This window comes from Lytechinus pictus, chromosome 17, assembly GCF_037042905.1.
Source record: "Lytechinus pictus isolate F3 Inbred chromosome 17, Lp3.0, whole genome shotgun sequence".
NCBI classification, from domain to species: domain Eukaryota; kingdom Metazoa; phylum Echinodermata; class Echinoidea; order Temnopleuroida; family Toxopneustidae; genus Lytechinus; species Lytechinus pictus.
Window position 1 is genome coordinate 15,099,705 of NC_087261.1, and position 18,991 is coordinate 15,118,695.

The 18,991-nt window shown below is 35.9% G+C and overlaps 1 protein-coding gene across 1 annotated transcript in view; it reads left to right on the forward strand.

Moving 5' to 3' along the window:
* The window catches only part of LOC129280244 (transmembrane protein 179B-like), a 40,507-nt gene extending 36,217 nt beyond the window's left edge, over positions 1-4,290 (forward strand). The window contains exon 7 of the mRNA XM_054916289.2: positions 935-4,290. Coding sequence (XP_054772264.2) covers positions 935-1,078 — 144 coding nt within the window. The 3' untranslated portion in view covers positions 1,079-4,290. The remainder of the gene's footprint in view (positions 1-934) is intronic.
* Positions 4,291-18,991: the final 14,701 nt, after the last annotated feature.

Sequence of the window (18,991 nt, forward strand, 5' to 3'; positions counted from 1 at the left end):
CTGCTACTGCCGCTACTACTGCTACTACTACTACTACTACTACTACTACTACTACTACTACTACTACTACTACTACTACTACTGCTGCTGCTGCTGCTGCTGCTGCTACTACTACTACTACTACTACTACTACTATTACTTCTGCTATACTGCTGCTACTGCTGCTGCTACTACTACTACTACTACTACTACTACTACTACTACTACTACTACAACTACTACTACTGCTACTACTACTACTACTGCTCCTACTGCTGCTAATGCTGCTTCTACTACTAATACTACTACTACTACTACTAATACTAATACTAATACTACTAATACTACTACTACTACTACTGCTGCTGCTGCTGCTGCTACTACTACTACTACTACTACTACTACTACTACTACTAATACTACTACTACTACTGTTCCTACTGCTGCTGGTGTTACTACTACGACTACTGCTATACTGCTGCTACTGCTGCTACTACTACTACTACTACTACTACTACTACTACTACTACTACTACTACTACTTCTACTACAACAACAACAACTAGGTATACTACTTCTACTGCTACTACTACTACGACTACTACTAATAATACTACTACCTCTACTATTACTGATTCTACTACTACTGCTACTTATACATGTATTTCTACTTCTACCACCACTGCTACTACTACTACTATTACTAATACTAATACAACTACTACTACTAACTACGACTGCTTCTAGTATTACAATCATTATGATAATAATAATAGTAATACTAATAATTAATATTATTATGATTATGATTATCATAACTAATATTACTTTTGTCATTATTATTGTTGTGATTATTATTATCATTTATATTACTGCTGATAATACTTTTATCATTATTATCACATGTTAAGAGTGGAATTCATTTTTTCTTACCCGATTTATTTCATATTTCAAGATTGGATCCTGGATCTCGTTCACGTGTTGGTTGATCCTGGTCCCAATGTCCATCATGGTATTTGTTTTGGACCGACGAGGAACAGGACCGAAGCCAAAGGAAGAACCACCCAGCATGCCCAATTCGGAAAATATAGACCCTTAGATCGAAGACCATTGGAACACCCAAGGACCAGGGCGCGGTAGACTGGCATTAGGGAAGACCGACAATTTGAATATTTGAAGAGCGACAATTTGGAGACCGACCTCTCAGAGACTCGTGAAAGTGTATTCTCACGTGTGTTTCCACCATTATTCGTGAAACCCACAAAAGATGGACGCGTATGTTAGGTTTGCTAAACACGGACCAAATTTCCCAAGTTCTTTTGGGGCTGCTGGTATTCTATTCCTAATTGAAAACAATGGATTTATTGAAATCACGTTTTCCCTTTTCCCATTAACAAGAGTTTATTCCACATTTCACTCATATGGCTTCTTTTTTATATTAAGTTTGTTAGTTTGTACAGAGAGACCTTATGAATACTTTGGCCTTTTTGTTTGATGAAATCATTAAGCGGATTTCATCGAACAAAATGTCCAAAATATTTATCAGGTCTGTACAAACTAACAAACTAAACAAAAAAAAGAAGCCATATGATTGAAATGTGGATTGGAGATACCAGTAACACACATGATAAGGGGTCCTGGAAGAATGAATCAAGCAGTGTTACATAAAGTTGTGTCACACACTGTTTTACACATTGTGTACACGCTGTGTTACACTTTGTTACACTTTGTCTTACACTCTGTGTTACACATTACAATCCATCTGTGTTACATAAGGTGTATCACACCGTTTGTAACACCGTAATTATGCTAATTACTGTGTTACACACACACACACATTGTATTTCACACTGTGTTACACATTGTGTTGCACACTATGTTACATACTGTGGTAAACTTTATTCTATTCTGTCGGGCTTGACCGAAAAAAAAAACATTTCACTTCAAATTCACTGTTCTCTATGTTCTTTATTTAAAGAGGGATATTTTTTTCGAGGGTAGAATGTAGTCACTAATGGATGGACAAGCTTAAGAGGAAGCAGTGGAAGATTTGATCAAAGCTGACGTTAATATTGGTAACCATCGCTACCGAACAAAAGAAGCTTCCTTCTAAAGTAATTGTAATTTTGTAAATACAAACAAAAAAGGGCTTCTTTTGATTATTTGTCTTTATTTCGAGATCCAGGAAAAGTGACCTGTAAGATAGCAAACAGGATTTATGCAACTTAAAGATTTTTACATGTATATTACAATTATGTTTTCGGTGAAATTAAACAAAATCATTTTTTGACTCCACAACTGTTTGAAGGAAATTGAACGATTTTATATTTGCAAACTGGTATAGAATGAGTTGTAAAAATCAGAATTATGTGAAAAATTTTGTGTATGAAAATATTGTGGTCATATGTGTAGTTGCTCTGTTCTTGCCTCAAGAAAACGTAACTATCTTAGGCAACAAATTAATAGATTATCCGGCGTTCTGTCCCTAAAACTCCTTTGCCCAAATTTATAAAGGAAGTTGTGAATGCTTGGTTTGAAACATTGGTTTTTGACGAGGTCATCCCTTCATTACGCATAATTAAGCGCGCATACTGAGAAATCGTCGTCTGAATACGCCTCTGGCTAGGTCGACGCAAAACAAAATATCCTTACGTTAGAACCCCCTAACCCCCCGAGGGCGAGATGTGGGAGGGGGCATAACAATATTTCTGCTGAATAACTGCAAGTAATAAACTGCAAATAAAGCTGATGTACTGAGGAGACTAATCAACGAAGGAATTAAAAAATGTGTGTGTACTGTATTATTTGATTTCTCCAGATGGCCAATCATAATGATGGTTGTATTTGTTATAATTGCATGAGTTTTTCTTTTTCAATCATCAAGACAGACATGAAAAGCCGATTTTTAACAAACAATCATCCATGGAATAGAACGGATATAATGTTACAAATGTATATAGGCCTACATGATATGTATTATATATATATTTTCTGAGTTGAGCGAAAAATAATTGCAATGACCTTCAATATTTTATTTTGTAAAGTCGATTAGTCTTGCCAAAGAAGCTGAATGTATTTAATGTGTAGGTTTGGCTTTGTATTTCTTGTACATTCAACTATTGAAATCATCTCCCTTATTAATGTCTTTGTTCAGATAACACACTTTTATAACTTCTGTAACCTTTCAGGTTGAAAGAACAGAAAAGGGTCATAAACAGTCCTCTGGTAGAACCGTTGGTTATACAGTGAATCAGTTAAGGTTCTTCTACAACCTTTGGGGTTCTTGATGATGTAAACGACCCGATATGATGAATCGGTATAGGGTTCGTCACACCACCAAATTCCCATAGGATGTATAATGAAATGAATGGTCCCTGGTATAGAACCAAAAATGGTTCTAAAGGACTGTTTAGAGTCATTTTCTGTTTCTTTGAAGAACCATTAAAGTTTAAAATGCGGGACAAAAAATGTTCCATTCCTTACCTGTTTTTCTAACAGTGATATAGATATAAAAGCATGGGACAAAAATTATAAGGTCCTCTCTAAATAAGGGCAGATTATCGCAGATGCTGAATACATACGGGTCGTGTGGTCCAGTGGTTAGAGCATTGGACTCATAATCGCAAGGTTGTGAGTCGAATCCCCACTCTGCCATTGTCTCCACTTTGATAAAAAGGCCCGAGAGTAATATTTGTCGTCTATAATGCCAGCCACTATGACTGATTAAAGTAGACGTAAAATGTGTCCTGGGTAATTGGTTATATACCAGCTTGGCGTTTACCAGCAAAATGCTGTCCTGCCGAGTTTCTACGGGAGTTACCATAAACAGAAACACAGAAACATAAATCATCATGGTTTCCACTTAAAAACACAGCAATAGTTATTACGAAAAATGTATAGCGTAGAAGCAAAAAATAAGTTTGTATAGCTGCAATTATTTTGACCTTGATCTTCATGACAACTATATTAATTATCATGTTTATACGAAACTAGGTTTTGGTGTGGTTATATCCAATTCAAAATTTAACACAATCTAGCTTCTCATTCGATCTTTTTTCTTTTTCACTCGATATCTTTATAGAGTAGAAATGGAAAATGTGCGTTTTTGTTGGTTCAATTTTTTTTTAATAACAAGAAGGAGTCAGACTTTGAAGAATATTGCGTAACTGTTGGTATAAAAAATATATATTAATTGATATAGATTTATGTTGATTAGGTATGCCATTTGCACGATGGCAGTATTATGAGATAAATCTAATGTAATGAAATAACTTTGAAGTATTATACGAATTAAACTAAATTCTATATTCATTTTATTTTGCAAATCGATTTTTTATTTTCTTTAGATTATGATTGACTTGATTTATTCTGCAAGTATATTCGTAAATAAGAAGAAGTCTAAAGTGAGGAAATATCAGTAAGACTTGTAATGGATATATAGACACGATAGAAAGGAAGGTAGATAAAGTGATAGAAAGAGAATTTGGAAGGAGAGAGAGATAGAAAGAGAGAGAGAGACGGAGAGAGAGAGAGAGAGAAGAGGAAGTGAAAGAGAGAAAGAGAGGTAGCATTTGGTAAATGGAACACATAAATTTACATATCTAGTGACAAATATTGGGGTACATTTTTTCCCCTGCTCTTGGATTTCATCGTACAGTTGAAGGGGTGCTCCTGGCTGAAAATAAATGATGTGCCAGATTGAGGTAAAATCAGACAAACAAAACACTGAAAATTCCATAAAAATCGGATAAGGAATTACAAAGTAACGGCATTTTAAAATTTGCATAATCGATAAAACAGGTCGATGCATGTCTTCATGAATATGCCATAAGCAAGGTGATGATGTCATATCCCCACTTGTTCTTCTGTATTTCTCTCTCTTTTTCTCTCTCTCTCTTTTCTCTATCACCGTCACCCTCAGCTTTATGATCTTCATCTTCTTACTATAATATTGCATGAATTCATGTTTCGTATATGAAAATATATGCCCATTCTGCTTTATAAATGTATTAATTAATTCAATTAGTATAAGTTTGGGATTGTCATTTTTTTCAAGCAATCTGCTTATGATGACAATCCTTCTCCTGCAAATTGTGAATATCATACAGTTAATCATTTTTGTCTGGAATTATCTTTTTAATACTCTTTATTTATGATTCATGCCAAAAATGCTAGCATATTATGTTTATTATGTTATGAAAAATGTATTATACGAATGTTATGGATGCAGGAGAAAACAATAAATCAAATCAAATCAAATCAAATCTCTATTACACACACTCACACATTAAAAAACAAGTGCACACCTAATTACCAAGAGTGCATGTAGCACTTTAATTTATTTGAATGTAGGATAAAAGAGCACTGTCCACTAAATGTCTCGCTAGTCCATGGTAGGCCCCAAAGTAAACTAACTAAACTTTTTTTTTTCATTTTTTGATGGGTAACCTTGAATTTTTCTCAAATTGGACAAATCAAAGATATATTTTTACATTAAAATATAGCCGCTACAAGCCCAAACTAAATTATTTAACATGCGTGTAACATAGCCTAGCTGGTACACCGATGAAGTGAATGAAGCCCTACGTACCAGACGACGTGCTGAGAGATGCTGGCGCAAAGCAAAGTCAGATGCTAATTACAGACTTTATATTGAGGCCCAGCGGAATGTAGTCGATGTTGTTGTTTCCGCTAAAAAAGACTATTATCGTAACAAACTTTTTTCGTGTAATACTAAGGACATGTATAAGACTGTCAACGAATTGCTCAATGCCAGTAGTAATGTCCTTCCTGTGTCTCCCAGCTCTTCAGATCTTGCTGAAAGTTTCTCAGATCATTTTGCCAGTAAAGTTACTAAAATTAGGGATGATATAGAGGGCACTGTTCCAACTGATTGTAGTGTATCTAACGTATCTTAAAATACATGTAAACTTGATTTAACTCTTGATAAATTTGATACTGTGAGTGAGAATGTCTTACAACGTATGATTTCTAAGTGTTCCTCAAAATCTTGCATTTTGGATCCCATGCCTACATGGCTGGTTAAGAAGCATTTGTCTGTTTTACTCCCAGTACTTACACGTATCCTGAATCTGTCAATGTCTACTGGTGTTTTCCCAGAGAGTCTTCATAAACCCAATAAAACCTATCCTCCAATTAGCCGCCTAAGAGTAATGCGGATAATTCAATAAAAATTGCGTTCACAAACTCCGAAAATTATCCGCATTATTTTTACGAGCACCCATCCTGAAAAAGGCGGATAATCGTCATGACAACTGGACACGCCCCCTCCGATGCAGTTGTGTTGGAAAAGGGTGACCTTGTGACCGCACCATGGCAATTATCCGCATTATTTGGAAATACGTTCATAAACTCAAAATCTTGTCCCGATGCTGCTATTATGCGGATAATTGCAGCATCAAAATAATGCGGATAACTCTGGTCCTCCTCCGATTTTACGACCAAATTATGCTGCTATTAGCCGCATAATTGGGTTTATGAAAGGGTAATGTCTCATTAGTCCATGATAGGCCCCAAAGAAAACTGACTAAACTTTTTTTTTCATTTCTTGATGGGTAACCTTGAATTTTTCTCAAATTGGAAAAATCAAAGATATATTTTTACATTTAATATAGCCGCTACAAGCCCAAACTAAATTATGTAACATGCGTATAGGGAGAGTAATTTTCACAAGAGTGAGAATCATAAAATGCGTGTAATTGCGATGTTTGAGTAAAGATATCGTCTTAAACATGATTTCAAACTAAATACATCACATCATGCACATATTATTCGTGAAGGTAAATTCTGTCCTCTGAAATTCAAAATGGCTGCCATAGGCCCTAAAAGTATTATGTACATTGTAACTGGGCACATATGATTTCGACAGAATTTGGCTTTGCGGGACTATAAATATTGCATATAATTGTAAATTATATATAAAATGTAACGAGATATATCATAATATCTTGTGTAATTAAGGTGATAAAATTAATGCTGCATTTTGAAATTAAAAATGGCAGTCATAGGCCCTTATCGTATTATGTACAATTGGAATGGGGACAGGTAATTTTCACAAAAGGGCCTATGGCGGTCATTTTTTATTTTGAAATATAGAATTTATCTCCTAAATTACATGAGATATGATATCTTTCGTAAGAAATCAAGTTTTCAGACAATATTACTCTCATACAACACCATTTAGTCAAACAAAGCCAAAATATGTTATAATCATTTGTCCCCATTCACATTGTACATAATACCGTTAGGGCCTGTAGCGGCCATTTTGACTTTGAAAATACAGTATTTATCACCTACCTGGCAGAGAAAATGATATATCTTGTTAGAATTTATGCTTTCAGACAATATTTTACTCTTAGATCACAATTACGTGCATTTATTTATTTATTTGTTTATTTTTGTTTATTTATTTATTAATTTATCTATCTATCCATCTATTCATTTATTAATTATCTATTTATTTTTTATTTCTTCATTTCTTTATTCATTTATTTATTAATCTATTTAACTCACGTGAAAATTAGTTTCCCAGTTCGCATTGTACATAATACAGTCAATGTATATGGCGGCCATTTTACAAGTCAAAATACAGTATTTTACAGAAGCTTGAAACCTGAATGATATATTTCGTCAAAAATTGTGTTTTTTAGACAGTATCCCATTTGTTTATCACAAATACAAGCATTTTAGTTCTCTCTCTTGTGATTTCCTTGGTCCTCATTGTAGGCCTACTTAATACTGTTTGGGTCTTTGGCGGCCATTTCGAATATCAAAATACAGCATTTATTTCATATATGGCATATTAGATAATGTTTTTAGACAGTATTCACTAACTCTTGTGATTTCTTTTGCCACTATACATAATACTGTTTGGGCCAATGGCGGCATTAGAATATCAAAATACAGCAATTTCCCCATACATGACATAATAAATGATATATCTCTGTAGTAAAACGTAATGATGATGTCATACATTAATTCTCTAATAAATCAATTACTTGCAGTTTAGTGCCCATTTTTGTGAAAATTAGTTTCCCCTATCCATATTGTACATAATAGAGTATACAGGGGTCTATGGCGGCCATTTTGAATATAAAGAAAATAAATATTTTGTCAAAAATCTTTTTTTTCACAGAGTATCTCACTCCTGCCACACAATTTCATGCATTTTATAGCCAGTGTGCGAGCAATTTTCAGATTTTCAACAAGGTTATGCCTCTTCTAGCCTGGACTATACCCGGGCTTAGGAGCTGTGACGGGAAATTGAACCCCGGACTATCACCCACCCCCCCCCCCCAACCCACGTCCATACACTCCCACACAATTGTTCACTCTCTCATATCTTCCTTCTCGTCCACCTATTTTCTTCAAAATCTCCATTTTCCCTACTTTACCAATATTGATTTCTGGTGTCTTGAGATCTTTTCATTCTCGGTTGTCTTTGTTTTACAGATGTTTGATTATGGTTACCAAAGAACATTGCGTTTTGGATATACATGGGAAGACTGATTGTCACGTCGTAAAGAAGAAGCATATAACATATCTGTCGAAAGAGATCCAAATATCTCGTAAATGGTTTGCTACTTCTTAGAACAGATAGAAACGAAAATATACTAAAGATTGAGCAAAAATGAACACATTTAGATGCATATAATGTCAAAATTTTATTTTGTATTGCTAAAAAAAAAACTGAATAAAAACTGTATATTGCATGTCCCCGTAGGAATAGATATAAATGAACAAGCATGACGAAGGCAAATGGTGCTATATATAAGAGGCGGTACATTGAAGTATAGCTTTTCTCGATAACAATTACGATTGCCATGGAGGAAGGAAGGTGGGTGGGTATAATAAGTATACAAAATGTTTCATATAGGCCTGCATGGATATAAACCAGAGGATTTAACATGATCAAGAGAGGAGAGAGGAGATGGGGGGAATGGAGCGAGGGTGAGATTGAGATAATAGAGGAAAGGAAATAAGAAACGAGAAAGAAAGGGAGGGCAAGGGAGAGAGAAGGACAGAGGGATAGAGCAAGAGAACAAGGAAAGCATAAATCATATTAAATGAATGAGGGAATTGCATTTGTAACTCAAATACACTACAGCGTTATAATAGCGGAGGAGTGGCAAAGAGGCGCAAGGAAGCTGATAATTGAACAGTTACATTTGGAGTCTGGTGCATTGCGTATGTTGGCTTTAAAATGAAAAACCGTTTTTTATCGAACGCCATCGATCGTGATCGATGTTCTTACCGTTTTTCTCTCCAATGTCATCGATGTTCTTCCTCGATATATTAACGAAGCAGAAAAAAACCCATAACGTATAATTAGTTTCACTGGCGGATCCAGGGGGGCACAGCCGGCCCTTGCCGCCCCCATCCTTGAGAAGCAAAATTAAAATTTGTAATGTAAAAATGCCATTAAAACCATTTGAAAATAAAACCTCTTTTGAAAGTGAGGACTTTTTGTTTTGCTTGTCAAGTTTTTTCCTCCGAAAAATGTGCCCCTCCCCTTTTTGGATAATCCTGGATCCGCCCCTGATTAGTTTGTTAAATCGATGAATAAGAAAGAGAAAAAGGACCGGCAGGCTTAGCAAACATTGCAGAAATTAAACATTGGAGTAAAGTTTTCTTGTAGGATGTTCCACAGTCGTTTTCATCTAATTATCTAAAAATGGGGAATCTTTATCTCGCATCTCATCAAATGAAACATGGTTACCTCTTTTGCTCGGTGGGTAAGTTTACCATGTACACATTTTATTTTAACTTGCATTTCTACTGATCGCCAATGGAAAGTCAGTTGATACCCAACTTCGACAAATAATTTGCAAACTGAGAGTTAATCAGATTTATATCTGAAATTATTTTCAAAGAATTTTAGAAGTGTTAGCTTGAGACCTGAATCTTTCGAAATGTCCAGGATCGCGTTCCCGGAATGCAGCATTTCTATTGTAATGATATTCATGGGATCTATAATGAGAATTGTTTGTATATATTTTTCCTTTGACGTCAAAAGTGTTTACATCAATATGCAATCAATCAATCAGAGTAGGATTTTAATCAATTCAGTATTAACCCAAAAATATACTACGAATGAGAAAATTAATCAAAAAAGGTTTCCCATCACTTCTGTTCTTCTTATAAAATCAAATGAAAATAGATATATTTATCTCTCAAGACAAAGGTTTTTGAAAATCTTTATCAAAGATCTATATGATGCAGCTTTAGCCCCCCCCCCCCCCCCCACCCTTCAAAACTTTCAAAGACCCCTTGAGTCTAAACAGGAATATACAGTATTGAAACTAAGCAGAACGTACGTTTAGACTTAGTTCATTATTCAAGTCACTGGTGTACTCATACGGGGGTATCCCCCCCCCCTCTACGTTTCACGACCAAGCAAAAGAAAAAGGAATAAAGAAAAAAGAAACAGTATTATTTCAAAATCTATCCAATAATTCGATTTTATTTTGTATTGAGAAAACAAACCAAAATTGATCGCTCGCATCTTTTTAGATTTTTGCTCCATCCGCTATATATCTGGCCCCTGAAATATTTGGCTCACTGCACCACATAGATCCGTCTTGTTAAGGCTGGAGGTGGAATGAGGAAGTCATATAAATATTATGGGGTAAGAAGAAGAAGAAGAAGGAGAAGAAGAAGAAGAAGAAGGAGGAGAAGAAGGGGGAGGAGAAGAAGAAGAAAAGAAGGAGAAGAAGAAGGAGAAGAAGAAGAAGAAAAAGAAGGAGAAGAAGGAGGAGAAATAACAAGCAGGATGAGGAGAAGAAGAAGAAGAAGAAGAAGAAGAAGGAGAAGGAGAAGGAGAAGAAGACGGAGGAGGAGGAGGAGGAAAAGAAGAAGAAGGAGGAGGAGGAGAAGAAGAAGAAGAAGGAAGAGAATTGACAAGAACAAGAACATAAAGAAGAAGACCAAAAAATAAGAAAAGGAAGGAGAAAAAAATGCAGATAGAAAAAAAGAAAAGAATTTTAAACCGAAAAAAAAATGAAAAAAGCGTCAAAATGAGAAGATGCCAATCGACAAAGGAAAATTGGTTGGTTGGATATCACCAAAATTGCTGCTTTAAAGTACGACTGATATAGTTATTAGTTTAAGAATATTAGTCAATTTAGAAGATTTAAATTTGAGAAAAATATAATGCATGGAAGAAGAATCAACCCTGTATATTTGCAATAAAGAAATTATAAATCTTAATGATAGTTATAAGAAATTTGAATGGAAGAAATTAAAGTTAAAAAAAGAGAGAAAAATACATATATACAGAGAAAAAGACGAGGACATGAATATCTAAAATTTAGGTGGCACATTTATGCCTTTGTTCTGCTTTTGTTTGATTTTTGGCATTTGATTTGTTACCTAGAGGAATTCGTGTTCAAACGACAAATCGCAAAATTCTATCATGTAATGGCGGAATTGCGAAGGAAAAATTATTATCATCTGTGTTTATGTGTATATACTCGTAGGTTGTACATTTCATTATAATGATGTCAATTAGATTTGAATACTTGTCAGAAGTTCATCAAGAAATTGAAAGCTCTCTCTAGAACACGCCCTTCTTTTATAATCTGAATACTTGAAAAGTTTTCAATATTTCATTGGCAATATTTATTTTTTCAGCGTGTACATAATACCCAGTTTAGTGTTCTACGTGTTTGGATTTGAGTAATCATATCCTGCATATTTCATTTCATTTATTGGTTTTTGCAACATTTTTCATAACGAAATTCTGGACAAGAAAATACATATCTGAAATTTGACATCAAGATAATGAACAATAGTTTTGTACATGTATATAAATCATCAAATATATCACACATAAATAGACAATATTGAGTGGGATTTTCTGTTAGACAATTAATTGGATGGTTGCAAGGGTCGTCACACAAACAAAGCTTGAAAACGTGACGGCCCTGGAAAATAGCCAATTACCTACTGTCATAAAACGTGCAAGTGCATGAAGGTACAGGGATAGGGGTGGGGTGGGGCAAGGGGGATGCTTGTTGTGAACAATATCTTTTTGGGGAAACCTGATTTGCAATTCATCTCCTGATGATGTCATCCTTCGCTCGTCAATCTATGATGCCATTGATGTACATTTTATTGTTATGATATGAATTGTTCAATTTCACTGAAGAAAGACTAATAAAATTGGTATCTATACTGTACGTTTCTGTACCTTCCTACGCTGTACTAAACTTAAAAAAATTATCTTGTCAAAATGGACATTATATACCGGAGCGGTTTTCTTTTCAACTGGAAAGATAGAAGCAATCATTTACGTATTCCAAAATAGGACAATTCAAAAAGATTTGCTAAAAAAGGAAGCAGCAGAAGACAACACTATGTGAGACAAAGGTAACAGAAATTAAGTCGAATAGCATTATTTGGCTAGATAAACATTTCCATGTTTTTTTCAATGCAATCTGGTCAATTTTGTAGTGTTCCAGGCAGGGACGACAGCTCTGTGATATAGAAAGGGGGCGGGGTAGAAGAGGGGAGAAATGCATTCAGGAGGACAACGGAATAAACCTTATGCATTGGCGTCAACGTGCCGTCATTTAAGAGGCGGAAGCTATTGCGCCTTGCATGCGTTTGTGATCTGTCAACAGCGATTTTTTTTGCGATCGCGACGGGGACGGATTCTTCAACATAGAGAATCTATTGAAAATGCCCGTAAAATCAGAATGAACAGCTGAGAGGACTTTGTCGAAAATAAGTGAACTGGAACAGTTGACCGTCGTAATGTACTGAGCTGACGAAGACTTGCAAATATAAAGTCGTTCGTCCACAGTCCAGGACGGAAGTACTGTTTTGATTCACCAATTTTCGACAAAGACTTCTTTTGCATGAGGGACTTTTGCGATTGCAAAAAATTCATCGTGTCGATGGCAATGACAATGACAACGATCCGAGGGAGGGTGTTATTATAGGCCTATCATGGCGTCATATGCAAAACATCCACCACAGGGGGCACGGAACGGTTTTTTAAAATTGGGGAGGGGGAGAGGGTTGACCATGCAGAAAATGGCAATCAGATGGTCACTTTTACGTTTTCGTACACAATTACTGGAAAAGGTGGGGCTGAATTAATCCCAAAACACCCCTCTCCCCGCTTCTTCGGCCCCTAAATGACTTGTTTGTTATTCACCTGTCCGTGTGTTATTTACCCCCTTATGGTGTGGGAGTGGTGATCCATTCCCATTATACCACGTTTATAAATCTTGCTTGGGTGGCAGAGCTGGGGAGTGTTTCATCATGGACCTACTAGTAGGTCCATGGTTTCATCAACATATTTGTCCGACAAGTTGTCAGATTTTACAACTCTACTTGATTTTGATTGATTTTGGTCTTCAAAAAATACTTCTACTCATGTTCTTATGATGGTTTGGTAGATGCTGTCTCTTTATTGATTTCTGAAAGTGCCAAATTAAATGATAATAGGTGTTGACTGTTGAATGACTTTGTTTGGACTTTGTTTAACATATAAGTAACTGCATCAGCCTACAATTGTCTTTAACATGTTACCCTGACGAAATGTTGATTGTTAAAACAGGAGAAATAATAATAAGACTTGTTGTTGAAGATTTGAGGAAAATCCATTAAAGATATTTTATTCCTCACCATATTTGCAGAAAAAAAATCATCGAAATGTACCCCCCCCCCGAAAAAAAAATATATATAATAATAAATATATGAAAGTATTTGTTTTACTGTACATTCAGTATATCAACAGGCGATGCCCGTTCCTCAAAGAAACAAGTAATCCTAAACCATTGAATATTTAAGTTTGTGCATTTTATGTAGCATAAGATATGGGGCAGCTGCTTGCATTTGACGTCACAAATCAAGAACTTAAAATTCTAGTAACTTTCATAATCTTTGACAAGTTTTCCTCAAACCTTCAGCAATGATTTTATGATATTTCTTCTGGTATTTAAAAAACATATTTTTCATCAGAGTGAGCTTCCCCTTAAAAAAAGGAAAATTGCAAGAGTGAAATACCAGACTAAAAAGAAATCTAATATGAGAAAATCACAAAAATTGATTTTTGCTCTTTTTTTAATTTGTATTCTTTTCACTTGAATGTCGTCAGTAACTCAATCCATCTACGAACATTGATCAGTAGATTGAACATTCGTTTTTTTTTTTCAACGACATGGTCTCGGGCAGTTTATATTTGTTTACATCGCTCCTGGAACATGTATGAAAATTTAATCAACCCGAGCATAGTTCGAATGCATTTCACACGCGCCCATTTTCAAGGCAAAGGAATTCGGTTGTCACATGTTCGAGTGACATGTTGTTTGCATAGTGATACTTGTAAATCAAAATGACACAAAAGAATGGGGCATATGGGCTCCGGTTTTAAGAATGTTTCATACGATGTGTGACGATCAATCATCATATAAATTTTTCCTCGTATTAAGATGATTAACGAGGAAATAGAATGAATGGTAAGAGAGGAAGGAGGAATTTTCTGAAATATCTGGTTTATGTATCAGTAAATAAAAAACTGAAGGCATTTTGATGGATAAGGATCGTCATCTAAGGTGAAAAGAGAGTGCTTAAAGAAACTTGCACACAAAATTGTCCAACTATGATCTGATCTGAAGAAATGTTATGACCAGAGAACAGAGGGCACTTTTTTTCGTATGATGAAGAAGAAGCAAATAAAGGAATTTTGAAAGAATATTAAAGAGATGAGAACTAGACTGCACAGATGGAAAACACAGGGCTTATCTCAATTGGCAAACACAAATGACAACTTATGTAATGTCCAAAATAACGTATCCATTATCCAACATTTCATTGCCCATTGCTATTAATAGTCCGCGGGTTCTTAACACAAATTAACTTTTGTGTGTACGGGATGGGAAACGTCCCGGGTTTGCTCACGTTAGCCTATCCGAAAATGAGCCCGGTATGTGGATTAAATTAAACGTTTTGGGGTGTATGAGACCTCCCACTCTCACACAAGCGCTTGCATGCACACCGTGCAAACGTCCCCACTTTGGCAGTTAATGGTAAATGAGTCCCCGATTGTCGAGGTACAAGAGGGTGTGTGCGCGCGCGAGGGTAGGTAGGTATATGTGAGTGTGTATGAAGCTGTAACGATGACGGGGTGTGAAAGTTTGGCTGAGGCAAGATTTGGAAGAGAGGCGCTTGAGAATATGTAAATATTTGAGATGTTTGAGATTATGAAAAGCAAAGATAATTATGTGTGAATAAAGAATGGATTGAAGAATCGTTGTAATGAAGAGGGGAAAAAATCTGTTGATTAGTGTCAGTCAGTCCTCATACTCTTTGGGCGCCAAAGTAAAAAAAAGTCAGCTAGAGTCCAATATCCAGTATTCCACTGTTGATTCAACCAGCGAAGACAAAGTGAAATGAGCAGTTGTAAGAGTAACAGCTCTGACTACAGGGATGATGATTCAGTCTAATGTTATTAGACAGGGGCAGCGGAATGGTTTCGAAAGTGGGGGCTGATGCGAATGTTGGGGTAGCTGGCTGTGCGAAAATGACATTTAGGTAGTCATTTTTTACGCTTTTGTACACGTTTATTGAAGAAAAAAGTGATTGAATTGATCATTCCCCCAAAAAAAACCGATTTACATTCATACTAAAACAAAGTGGGATGCCACTTATGATGCAAATACATTAAAACATCAACATTTTCAACAACGAAAACTTTGATTTTGATTTAATGGATCAGCGTTAGATTTGCTTCAGGGTTGTACTAATGCTTCTACTTTGCAGAAAAAACAGTGGTCTGTCTAAGCATCTATTGGTGTTCACTAAACTTATAGTGCGTCTTCTACTACTCCTAATAATTGTAGGGGTGGGGTCTTATTACATGTATTTGCGCTCATATCTTTTTTTTATATGACATTCCTGAGTCCTGGTTTCAGCCTATAGCTGTCAATATAAGTTGCATTAGCCATGCTAACATTTTAAAGAAATAAATTGGGTTTTTTTTGGTTGGTTGGGATTTTTTACCTGATTGCTAAGAAAGCATGAATGCTTGTAAGCAAGCAACCAGAGGACCGACGGCTTAAGGTCCTCTCCGAAGGACCTGGTAATGAGGATTAATGCCTTACCAAAGGGCAATAGCGCACCAAGTGTGAATCGAACCCGGGTCACCGGAATACGAATCCCCCGCTCTACCGACTGAGCTATCGCGCCTCCTCTGCTTTATAAGTGTACATACAATTTCCCCACCTTTTTAACACGGTCCCATTAATTTCCTCTCACCAAACATATAAATATTAAACTTTAAATAAAATTAAGATGTAGGGCGCAACTAGATACCTGATAATTTTAGCTCTTCGTGCCTGCGTGTCTCTATGTCCTACATATATATATATATATATTATTTTACACACATAACAATTAAGAATGATAGCCATGAGACCTCCTCTGGGAATCAGTAGACTGCTAAGAGTTTTAACCAACAACACGCAAGTAGGCAAATTGAGGTCGCTCGAAGCAACTCAGATAAACTCAAAGAAAACACTCAGTAACTCACTGAAAGAATAATCAGGGGCGGATCCAGGGGGGAGGGGTATCAAGAAGAAAATTGACAATACAAAAATTATTTTATGACAAAAAAATCTTGGTAATTCAAAACGTTTTTCTGAGGTACCGTGGCCGATTGGTCTAAGGCGCCTGACTATGCACGTAAAGGTCCGGGGATTGAATCCCTAGCGTACAAAAAGATGAATAATCCCACAGTAAAAACGTTGTTTATTTGTTTTTTATATATATACAATGCTGTTTCCTATATGAATCTTACAGTAGTTGTTAAACAGTTTGAACACGTGTATAAAACCTTGAACAACAGAATTTAATATTTAATAATTAATCTTCAATTAATTAACCATAGCTGTTTAAAACAACAGCATTTATATTGTCTATTACTATAAATAAATAGGCAATAAAAATCATATTTCGCCTTGCGCCAACCTATTAGTCCTGGCGCCACCTCTTGTCTATAAAGATGAGCATTGGTCGAAGACCTAGGAAAAACACTGGGTTTTTTTCTGACATCACTCTACATGTATGCCAATCCTGTCCAAATTCTCAAAACAATTCTAGCTCACATACAGACTCGATCACAAAAACAAAAGGTCCTGGATTACAATGTTGAAGAACGAAAACAAGTAACAGCTCTTGGCTGAAGCCATATAATAAAAAAACATACATTATTCGCTTCTTATTACAAAAAATACTAACGAATGAAATTGAATATAAACCAGCAATGAACAAATATTTTCCAGGTACATTCCAAAATTGATAAACTCATAATTCTCTTCCAAAAGGTATTGTTGATCGCGGGCGCATTACAACCTGTTATATATATATATATATATCGTAGCTTCATACACCTTTCTCCTTGTGATTCAGGGTGATATCGCTTGGCTATTTTAAAATGATTTTGATTATAACTCGTTGAGTAACCGGTCCCGGGGTCTGCTCCTTGTTTGACTCCGTCGTATCTTCAGACCCTTAAACTGATTGAATTATTGCCCAACGCTACCTCCTCTTCAATGTGTCATCAATTTTGTTTAATTTCTTTCGCACGCTTTACTACATTTTAATCAGGGAGAATCGGTCGTTCTACATTGTGTGAGGCGTTGTAGATGGGTTGCTGGAAATAGTTATCACGTGTCTTCATACCCTTGTCACATGGACTTTACATGGCGCCAATTAAAAAAATTGTTTGCAGAAAAGTAGCACTGAGCGATGGGAATATGGGTGTACGTCGGAAAGCTTTGTGAAAGGACTGTTAAACTAAGAAAATGAGGTTTGGGAACGGAAGGAAAGGGAAAATACTGGCGAGTGTGTGAATGTGTGCCCGAAAAAAGGTAGACCAAGAAGAGAAGATGGAAAGATAGATGACGAAGGCAGGCATAGAAAGAGAGAGTGATTGAGAGAGGGGAAGAGAGAGGTCAGTAACTAATTCAAATGGAAAATATAGGCAGGCATCGCAACCGTCACATCCGCACATCCTGCAACGCATCACACCCACCTACCCACACAATCACACCAAAACTCCAAGAAACACGTTTAAAAACATGCATACGGCCGCACCAATACCCCTTTCGTTTGTTCGATATATTATGATAAAAGAGGAATTGAAGGGTTGCTGTTTTGCTCAAGGGTGTTTCTCTTTGCCGGATATCGAACCACGGCGTTTCGTTTCTAAGTCAGGAAGCAAGACACGTACCAACTCACACACGCACCCACATACCCACAGCCTAATACATACACGCATCAACTTTAAACACCCACACATACACACCAGGGTCAGCGTGAGTGTATTATTATGACACCACAATGGTTACACCATTTTTCTCACTTGGATATAATTAACCGACCCAAAAATCTTTTTTTTTTTAATTCTTCCTTTTCTCCCCTTTAATTAATTTCTTGAGAATTCATAAAGGGTCGCCCCAACTGTCCCTTTCTATCCCTCCCAATGTTGCGCCGAACCTAATACACAGACGAAATCGATGCATTGGCTATTCCAAAATTTTCCGAAGCAGCTGTTAGTGCTATATGTCTGTCTAATAAATTTACTGTTAATTTCGTCAGCCAATCAGCATTCGTTTATGGGTTTTTTTGGGGCGCCGAACTTTAAATCGTTCTTTCGTATATCTAGGTTAATATTACACGTTGCTCTATGTTGAGTATAATATTAAAAAACTTTCGTATTTTGACTGAATCGTGCCATCATGCCTAGTGTCGGGAGCGCTACCGAAAAATGTAGTTTTCTTTCCCTTCCTTTTTTGAATAATGTTTTCTTTTTTATATTTCTTATATTTTTATTTGTACTTCTTATCAAATTCTAATGAAAATAAGGGTAAACATTTTTGTAAACCATGCACATCTGAAGAGCGGCTACTCTCTTAATGGTTCTGTATTGTGGAAAATGTTTATTGAATACGCCAAATTTTGACTGTGATTGGTAGATCAT